Here is a 10920-nt window from a genome sequence, read left to right as displayed (position 1 = left end):
GATTGCGTATCACAATGAAGCAATGACCACCGGCTATATGAGTGTCTCGGGGGTTGGCACACCAAAGATAATAAGGTCGTTGCCTCATTGTGGTCAGACCAAATTTGATCAGCTGGACAGTTACTGTTCTGTCAATCAGTTACATCAGCCGGGCGACCATATGGGCTGTAAAGCCACCATCACCTGCACTCTCGTCATGGTGCGCACCAGTCCAGCACGGCCGTCACTACACAAATTGCTGTTTGCAGTCACTGCATACCTTTCACTGCATCTGTGAATGCACATTGTATTATACCTGGCAGTCAGTGCATACCTTTCACTTGAATGGATGGCAGACTTGCCCTCCAGAACAGATTCTCGTAAAAGGTGGGTGATGATGGAATCATTGACCTCCATAACAGATTCTCGTTAAAGGATTTAAAGTTGATTCATTACATCAGGGCCTCGAAAGTCCTCCTGTATTGTTATTTTTGGTCACTACTTCAGGATGTGCATGCCTGCCTCACAAATGGCAGGATTCTCCTGGGAGGCTCATGGTGTAAAAATTGGCCGCCATAGGTTCTCGTTAATGGATTTAAAGTTGATTCATTTAATCAGGGACTCGAAAGTCCTCCTGTATTGTTATTTTTGGTCACAACCTCGGGACGTGCATGCCTGCCTGCTGCCCTCCTTGGATGTGTAGTGGTAGCCTTTTCTTAGGCTCTAAATCCGGACCGGAATAGAACCAGGATTCCCCGGCCATTACCTGTGGTCACTCACGGCAGACTTGCCCTCCATAAAATATTCTCGCCTCCTAGAGGAGGAGACCAACCTGGTGAATCGCAGTGAAGGCACCATCAGACTTGCCCTCCATAACAGATTCTCGTTAAAGGATTTAAAGTTGATTCATTTCACATGCACAGCAGGGCCTCGAAAGTCCTCCCGTATCTTTTTCATTCTCTGTCTGAAAGAGTTAAACATCAGGTATGTAATTGGCAGTTCCTGTCTGGGTCGGGAATGGGACTGAGTCAGACTACAGTGTGACCCTCACTGATAAGAAATGACAACTATAAAATACTTTCCTAGCAGAAAATGGCTTCTGGGGGCAGAAAAGAGAAAAAAAAAGGGTCACTAATTCATAGATTGTAACTCTGGCATACTTCAATGAATGTGTCATTGAGCAAAAAAAATAAAACAGTAAAAACTTAAAAAAGTAGATTTAAATATAAAATGAAAATGTGTAATATCTTAAAAAGTCATTTTTAGGAGAAGAATAGATACAATTGTTTATTTCATTATTTTATTTTCACCTCGAGTGTCCTTTAAAAAGGCAAGTCTAAGAGAGATAAAAGGGAAGAACAAATGCAGCACAGAGTATGTAGTCAGAATGAAAGTGAAAGAAACTTCTGTTCCTGTAAACACTGTAAATATCTCCTCGCCATTTCTAGATTAGCTTGTTATAGTGTCTCTCAGCTCTCACGCCAGCTCCAGCTCATATATATATTACAATAAGCAGAATAATTTATTGGCATTGAAATGATTTACAAGATCAGGAACTCTACAGACAGCTAGTTCCTTAGGGAGTCAGACACTCTAATAGACATCCCAGAAGCTACAGAAAATACAGAGCAATCTTTACTGACACAGATGGAGGAGTCTGCTGAGAGAGCGGGGCTAGAGGGTCCCAGGGAACCAGAAAATACAGGGAAATCTTCACTGACACAGATGGAGGGGTCTGCTGAGAGAGCGGTGCTGGAGGGTCCCAGCAAACCAGAAATTACAGGGAAATCTCCACTGACACAGATGGAGGGGTCTGCTGGGATGGAAGAGCTGAAGGGTCACAAGGAACCAGAAAAGGAAAATAAAAAATCAGACTCTGTGGAGAAGCCGACAGATGATTTTTCTGCACATGCTGATATTTCAGCAAGTGGATCATTAGTAACACGAGACAGCGGATCGTCAGCGAAGATTCAAATAGAGACAAACACAAAGAAGCCAGAGACGAACACGCAAGAGAGCCAAACTGAATTATCTGTAAGGACAATAGCCACACAAACAGGTTCTGATGCTGACGACACACCGGATAATCTGCCAGCAAGGTATGCATTGTATAAACTATAAAGGTGCCCATACATCAGACGATGTGTGGGCGGATCCACCAAGAGACAGATCTCTCTCTGATCAAATGTAATTTGAGAGAGATATGTTGCCAGCCCATACACCAGCAGACTGATTCCCAATCAATTTCATGCTGAATCCGGAATCACCCTTGTGACTCTGCATCTGCTGCCTTTACGGCCCGATGCTGTCCTTCCCCAGTGGTCATTGTGCCCCCGGTGCCAAGTGCAGTATACATTACCTGTCTGTGGCCACCGCATGTCTGTTGCTGGCTACAGACTCCTTCATCCATATATGCACCCCACATGGTTGCCGGAGTAACAACGACGTGTGTGTGACGTCACACATGCACCCTCGTGTACCCCGGCAACCCTGTGGGGTTCATGTATGGACGGGGGACAGCGCCCGGGGGCAGCCCTTAGGCAGCAGCAGCCGTGGACAGCTAATGTATAGTGCACTGGGCATTTGGGGGAGCACATTGACCATTAGGGAGGACAGCGTTGGGGGTTTTGTTGCGTTTGGCACTCAGCACGATATTGCTCCCCTTTACCGATGCACACCCGACCGATGACGATGACCTGACATCTTGCAGTATGTCCGACTGATTAATGCAACTCATTTCAGCCCGAAATTGGTTGCACCGTCGATCGGGCATGTTCTTGGCGGCATCAATTTTCATCCAATTCAATTATAAATATTGAATTGGATGGTCGATTGGCTGCCAAGTCGCCTGATGTCTGGCCACCTTGAGACATAAATGTCCCAAAAGTGATGAGCACAAATTTTGCATAATCGTAATTTTGCTTCGTGATTCACAGTTACAATCTAAAATCTCAATGCAAAAGTTTGGAAAAAATTGTAATTAATTTAACCTTAATCAGGAACCGTGATTTTGCAATTATGCGTAACTGTGTGTAATTTTCGCATAATTTCATGCCAATTTTAGCGGTTAATAGCAAAGCCCCCATACATGCTATCATCACCAAAATTGCTACACATTTTAAAGGACAACTGTAGTGACAAGAATATGGACGCAGCCATATTTATTTCCTTTTAAACAATACCAGTTGCCTGACAGCCCTGCATATCTATTGGGCTGCAGTAGTGATTGAATTACACCAGAAACAAGCATGCAGCTAATCTTGTAAGATCTGTCAATAATGTCAGAAACACCTGATCTGCTGCATGCTTGTTCAGGGGCTATGGCTAAAAGTATTAGAGGCAGAGGATCAGCAGGACAGCCAGGCAACTGGTACTGTTTTAAAAGGAAACTGAAGTAAGAGGTATACGGAGGCTGCCATATTTATTTCCTTTTCAGCAATACCAGTTGCCTGGCAGCCCTGCTGGTCTATTTCTCTGCAGTAGTATCTGAATAACACCAGAAACAAGCATGCAGCTAGTCTTGTCAGATCTGACATTAATGTCAGAAATACCTGATCTGCTGAATGCTTGTTCAGGGGCTATGGCTAATAGTATTAGAGGCAGAGGATCAGCAGGGCTGCCAGGCAACTGGTATTGCTTAGATGGAAATAAATATGGCTGCCTCCATATCCCTCTCACTTCAGTTGTCCTTTAAAGGAAATTAATATGGCAGCTGCCATATCGCTTTCGTTACAGTTGTCTTTTAAGGGAAATAGTGGGAAAACAATAGTTTCAAAAGACCTTGTAGTATACATTTTGAAAATTAAAAGGACAAATGTTTTTTCAAAACTCGGTAAAATGTCATTTAGCTGAGTTTAAAAAAAAGCTAAAACATTTTTTTCATTTACAATGTTAACCACTTCAGCCCACAGTGTTGTTCACTTTATGCATCCGAGCAACTTTCACCTCCAATTCATTTGCCAATAACTTCATCACTACTTATCACACTGAAATGATCTCTATCTTGTTTTTTCCACCACCATTTAGGCTTTCTTTGGGTGGTAAAATAATTATTTTATTCTAAATCCATTTTAACAGGAAGATTAAGAAAGAAATGGAAAAAAATCATTATTTCTCAATTTTTGGCCATTATAGTTTCAAATTAATACATTCTAATATGTTATAAAAACCCATGTATTTTACTTGCACATTTGTCCCGGTTATTGCACCATTTAAATTATGTCCCTATCACAATTTATGGCGCTGATATTTTATTTGGAAATAAAGGTGCATTTTTTCAATTTGCGTCCATCACTATTTACAAGCCTATAATTTAAAAAATTATATTAACATACTCTCTTGACATGCATATTTAAAACGTTCAGACACTTAGGTAACTATTTATGGTTTTTTTTTTTTATTATTGTAATTTTTTTTTCATTAAAAAATTTAGATGGGTAATTTTTGGTGTGGGAGGTAAACAGCTAATTTTAAACCTTACAATGTATTTATTTATTAAAAAATGTAGTTATACTATTTGGCCACAAGATGGCCACAGTCAAAAAGTCCTGAAAGTGAACGATCTCGCTTCCAGGAACTAGAATGAGGACTGGAAACTTTTTTTACTCAGAAAGACCGCAGCCTCTGATAAGAGGCTGTCGGTTTTTCTGGGGGGGACTTAGATGAATGGGAATTATATTCCCATTCATTGATTGGGGGACTAACTTCAGGCGGCGGGAGCACGCGTGATCGTGCGCCTCATGAGGCAGCAACTGCACAGTTTTGGACGAACATATTCATCCAGATAGGCTTAAGTGGTTAAAATCAATTTTTTCAAAAACTACAAACTTTTTGAATTTTTAAATTTTTTTTACTTGTTCCCACGGTTCCCCTTAACATACGAAGAAATGTTGGTGTCAACAGCAAATATGGTGGTTTTGCTATTGACCACTAAATTCAGCATGAAATGTTGGTGTCAACAGCAAATATGGTGGTTTTGCTATTGACCACTAAATTCAGCATGAAATTATACATAATTACATGAATTTATAAATAGATTATGCAAAATGAATTATATTTTCAAATCATAATTCCGTATGGCTGTAATTGGAAAATTTTATGTGAAATTTTGCATATTTGTAATTAGCAGATTACGCAGTACACAGAAATGGAAAGCTACATGATCTGGACAAGACCTTCTCCACATCTGTATCTTTAAAAAGTGTGGTAGGAATAGGGAACAATGGTGTTTAAAGTGGGAGTAAACCCCCTAAACTAAAATGTAACCACTTTGAAACCACCTAACACCGATGGGCGGCCACAGAGTGGCGCTCCTGGCTCTCTAACACCGCTTGGTGTCAAGTGAGGAGTTAGCAGGGAAGAAGTGCCCATTCCCTGCAGGTAAACAGAGCGGGGATCCATTAGTAGCCTGCCAGCCATGATCGGAGCTGGAAGGCTGCAATCTAGCACAGCGCTGTACAGAGGACAGCCCTGTCACTTAGCTGTCCCTCTGATTGGCTCTCAATCTAATCCCTCTCATAGGCTTATGCATGGAGCGCAGTCTAGGGCCAATTTAGGGGGGAGGGAGGGAGTGGAAGAAAATATATATTTTTTTATTTTAAAATTAATTTAAAAAAATTGCAGCAACAATCAGAGACAACCAAAAATTCCCCCATTGATGGTATGAAAAGGATGTAAAATTAATTTTGGTGGTAAATTGTATGGCCAAGCAATAAATCATTAAAGGATACCCGCAGTGACATGTGACATGATGAGATAGACATGGGTATGTACAGTGCCAAGCACACAAATAACTATGCTCTGTTCCTTTTTTTCTTTCTTTGCCTTAAAGAGTTAAATATCAGGTATGTAAGTGGCTGACTCAATCCTGACTCAGACAGGAAGTGACTACAGTGTGACCCTCACTGATAAGAAATTCCAACTATAAAACACTTTCCTAGCAGAAAATGGCTTCTGAAAGCAGAAACGAGGTAAAAAGGGTCAGTAGTTCATAGATTTCAGCTCTGGCATACTTCAAGCATACTTGAGCAAAAACAATAAAACTGTTAAAACTTAAAAAGTAGATTTAAACATAAAATAAAATGGTGGAATGTCGTAAAAAAGTAATTTTTGGGAGAAGAAAGATAGATACAATTGTTTATTTCATTTGTTTATTTTCTTTACCTCGGGTGTCCTTTAAAGCTGCTCAGTACTGAATTGTAAACAATTGCCTGGTCACTAGCGAGGTATAAACCTGTGGTCCTCAAGTGGTTAAGTATAAGGAGACGTCTAAAGGCTGTTCCAGAACAACAGAGACAGAGACAGAGAACCCAGGAACCCTGTATAGTGTAGTAGTTGATAATATCGGGTATATTGACATGTATAAAGGAGTGGTACTCACAACCAAGGGTTGCAAAACCAGCAACTACAGTATAAGGCATGAGAGGAAAGCTCGTCCTCATTCAGGTTCTTTGATCTTATTTGGGGTGGGTGGGTTGCACACTAATTCAGTGAGACCAATTAAATAAAATATAGTGGTTTTCCCATCAGGGGTAAAAATACTGTAATGCGTTAACTATAATAATATATTTTGTTTGGAACTTACTGCAAGTCTCAGTGAGTGCAATGATTGGCTCTAATGATGGAGTCTTGGCCCTGCCCTCGAGACCATCGGCTCCTGTAAGCTAGCAGAACAGCTGCTGTGATGGGCAGCGACCCCACCTTATTGGCCACAGGGCTCTGACGAAAGGCTCTGAAGCTGGCTTTGCAAGCCTGAGCAGTCGCTGCTCCCCGAACAGAGTCATATCCTCACAGGGGGACACAATAATGATGGAGGGAAGAGAGGATGACTATCTGTGATTGGCAGCGCCCAAATCCCCCTCCCCCCAGCTTACTGGCAAACGCAGCTGTTGACAGAGGGTAAAGTATCCTCACAGCCCGATGGCTGATTGCAGAGTGCAAACACCCTGGATGAAGAGGTAGGCAAGCTGGGAGGAAAGACTGGTAGCTTACATTCGCACTATAAGACGCACTGACTTTCTCCCCCCAATTTTTGTCTTGTAGTCCAAAATATATGGTACATCAATGATATCTTTGGCTCAGAAAACACAACATTCCAATACAACATTACTGTATATGGCTTAAATATTCATTGTACATAACAAAAAGTCCCATATTTAGGCAGAATAAAATTATCAATAAAAGCCAATTAACTATCATAAGCAGTGGTGCTCGGATACCCCTTTTTATTATTCGAGTTAGGTCGAATTCGAATAGTAAATTATTCGAGTTCGGTCGAATATTCAATTCGAATATTTTTTACTATTCGATTCGACCTCGGAATTCGAGCTCACTTTTCGAGTCAGTATTCGAGCTCATTATTCGAGCTGACTATTCGAATTGGTCTTAAATAGCTTCCAACACTTGTTTTGGGGGTGAATGATGCAAGAAACATCTTTTTTCCCAAGTAACAACAGCAAGTGATTATGTGGGGATGTTCCTTTAAAGAAAAAAAAGGTGGAAAGAGAAGTTGTGTCCAAAATTCTGTTCAGTACTGTATATACTTCTTCTTCTTCTTTATCTTCTATATCTTCTTCTTCTTCTTCTATATCTTCTTCTTCTTCTATATCTTCTTCTTCTATATCTTCTTCTTCTTCTATATCTTCTTCTTCTTCTATATCTTCTTCTTCTATATCTTCTTCTTCTTCTATATCTTCTTCTTCTTCTTCTTCATCTTCATCTTCTTCTTCTTCATCTTCATCTTCATCTTCTTCTTCTTCATCTTCTTCTTCTTCATCTTCTTCTTCTTCTTCATCTTCTTCATCTTCACCTTCTTCATCTTCTTCTTCATCTTCTTCATCTTCTTCTTCATCTTCTTCTTCATCTTCTTCTTCTATATCTTCTTTTTCTATATCTTCTTTTTCTATATCTTCTTCTTATTATTTTTCTATTTCTTCTTCTTCTTTTTCTATATCTTCTTCTTCTCCTTCTTCTTCTTCTTCTTTTTCTATAACTTCTTCTTCTTCTATATCGTCTTCTTCTTCTTCACTTATTTCTCTTTTATATTTTTTTTTAAAGAAATGCAGCTATTTTTGAGCGTAATAAATAGCTGGTGGCGCATGGTGGAAGCGCCATTGTATGTGCTCCCTGGCAGTGGAAACACACAGACAGCAGGAGGTAAATTCAGCAGCAGCAGGAGGAGGATGATTGTGTGGCAGCAGGCAGTCAATGAGGCAGGCAGCGAGACATAATAGGCTGTGGTACCTAGCGGTGGTACCAGGCCGTAAATACACAGCATGAGGTTCCAGACAGCGGTCGTGAAGCCCACATCATGTCCAATACACAACTGGGACAACACAGTTTTCAACCCGGACACCTCTAAAAATAATATCACAAAGTATTAATAAAAAGTATATATATTTTTTTCGTTTTTTTAAAGAAATGCAGCTATTTTTGAGCGTAATAAATAGCTGGTGGCGCATGGTGGAAGCGCCATTGTATGTGCTCCCTGGCAGTGGAAACACACAAACAGCAGGAGGTAAATTCAGCAGCAGCAGCAGGAGGAGGAGGATGATTGTGTGGCAGCAGGCAGTCAATGAGGCAGGCAGCGAGACATAATAGGCTGTGGTACCTAGCGGTGATACCAGGCCGTAAATAAACACAACAGGAGGTCCCAGACAGCGGTCGTGCAGCCCACATCGTGTCCAATACACAACTGGGACAACACAGTTTTCAACCCGGGCACCTCAGAAAAATTAAACCTTTTTTTTTTGTAATTTTTTTTTTTTTTTTTTACAGCAAATTACACAGAGATATAGCTATTGTTGGACGTAATAGTTGGTGGCAGAGTGGCAGCAGAAGGTAAATCTGTGTACCCTGGCAGTGGGAAACACAGACAGACAGCAGCAGCAGCAGGAGGAATGGAGGAGTAGTGTGAGTGTGGCAGCAGGCAGGCAGCGTGACATAATAGCCCTGGTACCTAGCGGTGATACCAGGGCTGTAAATAAACACAACAGGAGGTTCCAGACAGCGGTCGTGAAGCCCACATCATGTCCAATACACAACTGGGACAACACAGTTTTCAACCCGGACACCTCAGAAAAATTAAACCTTTTTTTTTTTTTTTTTTTTTTTTTAACGGTAAATACAGGCAGCAGGGGCAGCTATTGTTTGACGTAATAGCTGGTGGCAGAGTGGCAGCAGAAGGTAATTCTGTGTACCCTGGCAGTGGGAAACACAGACAGACAGCAGCAGCAGCAGGAGGAATGGAGGAGTAGTGTGAGTGTGGCAGCAGGCAGGCAGCGTGACATAATAGCCCTGGTACCTAGCGGTGATACCAGGGCTGTAAATAAACACAGCAGGAGGTCCCAGACAGCGGTCGTGAAGCCCACATCGTGTCCAATACACAACTGGGACATCACAGTTTTCAACCCGGGCACCTCAGAAAAATTAAACCTTTTTTTTTTTTTTTTTTTTAACGGTAAATACAGGCAGCAGGGGCAGCTATTGTTTGACGTAATAACTGGTGGCAGAGTGGCAGCAGAAGGTAATTCTGTGTACCCTGGCAGTGGGAAACACAGACAGACAGCAGAAGCAGCAGGAGGAATGGAGGAGTAGTGTGAGTGTGGCAGCAGGCAGGCAGCGTGACATAACAGCCCTGGTACCTAGCAGTGATACCAGGGCTGTAAATAAACACAGCAGGAGGTCCCAGACAGCGGTCGTGAAGCCCACATCGTGTCCAATACACAACTGGGACATCACAGTTTTCAACCCGGGCACCTCAGAAAAATTAAACCTTTTTTTTTTTTTTTTAACGGTAAATACAGGCAGCAGGGGCAGCTATTGTTTGACGTAATAGCTGGTGGCAGAGTGGCAGCAGAAGGTAATTCTGTGTACCCTGGCAGTGGGAAACACAGACAGACAGCAGCAGCAGCAGGAGGAATGGAGGAGTAGTGTGAGTGTGGCAGCAGGCAGGCAGCGTGACATTATAGCCCTGGTACCTAGCGGTGATACCAGGGCTGTAAATAAACACAGCAGGAGGTCCCAGACAGTGGTCGTGAAGCCCACATCGTGTCCAATACACAACTGGGACATCACAGTTTTCAACCTGAGCACCTCAGAAAAATTAAACCTTTTTTTTTTTTTTTTTTTTTAAAGGTAAATACAGGCAGCAGGGGCAGCTATTGTTTGACGTAATAGCTGGTGGCAGAGTGGCAGCAGAAGGTAATTCTGTGTACCCTGGCAGTGGGAAACACAGACAGCAGAAGGGCAGTACACAGCAGCCCACTGTAGGTGTAAAATGTGTGGCTGCAGGCGACGTAATAGTCAAAGTGAACCAGACTGGCTTAGTGAGCAGACGCCAGGAGGTGGTAAAGGGTGGTAAGGCACATTAACGATGGTTCTTCCGGCAGCCACTTCATGTCCCCCTCTCGCCGACAACAGGGGCCAGGAACTCGCCTTCCACTCACGCCTGGTTCATCTTGAGAAACGTCAGTCTGTCCACAGACTTGTGAGACAGACGTGAGCGTTTCTCGGTGACCATGCCACCAGCTGCACTGAAGCAGCGCTCGGACAGCACGCTGGAAGGGGGACAGGACAGCACTTCCAGGGCGTACTGCGCCAGCTCGCTCCAGATCTCCAGGCGCTTGACCCAATACTCCATGGGATCAACAGGGGCATCGCTGTCAAGCCCGCTGTAGGACCCCATGTAGTCAGCCACCATGCGGGTCAGGCGCTGGCTGTGACCGGAGGAGGATGCTGCTGCATGCACCTCCTCTCTAGTCACTGCTGGAGCCTCTACAGTCCTGTAGAGCTCGTTGCTGAGAGACAGCAGGTCTGTGGGGCGCTTGCTGCTGGATGCAGGCACCCGCTGCTGCCTCTGTGCTGGCTGGACAGTGGGGGTGGAAGGCTGGGGGAAGGCTTCCTCCCAGCGCTCAACAAGGGCCTGCTGCAAGCTCCTTATTT

The 10920-nt window shown here is 42.9% G+C and overlaps 1 protein-coding gene across 1 annotated transcript in view; it reads left to right on the top strand.

Moving 5' to 3' along the window:
* The first annotated feature begins 1452 nt into the window (after positions 1–1452).
* Positions 1453–10920, top strand: part of LOC137526014 (uncharacterized) — a 178783-nt gene continuing 169315 nt past the window's right edge. Inside the window, exon 1 of the mRNA XM_068247224.1 lies at positions 1453–2078. Coding sequence (XP_068103325.1) covers positions 1627–2078 — 452 coding nt within the window. The 5' untranslated portion in view covers positions 1453–1626. The remainder of the gene's footprint in view (positions 2079–10920) is intronic.

This window comes from Hyperolius riggenbachi, chromosome 7 (genome assembly GCF_040937935.1).
Source record: "Hyperolius riggenbachi isolate aHypRig1 chromosome 7, aHypRig1.pri, whole genome shotgun sequence".
NCBI classification, from domain to species: domain Eukaryota; kingdom Metazoa; phylum Chordata; class Amphibia; order Anura; family Hyperoliidae; genus Hyperolius; species Hyperolius riggenbachi.
The sequence above is the reverse complement of the archived record's forward strand: the minus strand, read 5'-3'. Positions and strand labels throughout refer to the sequence as shown.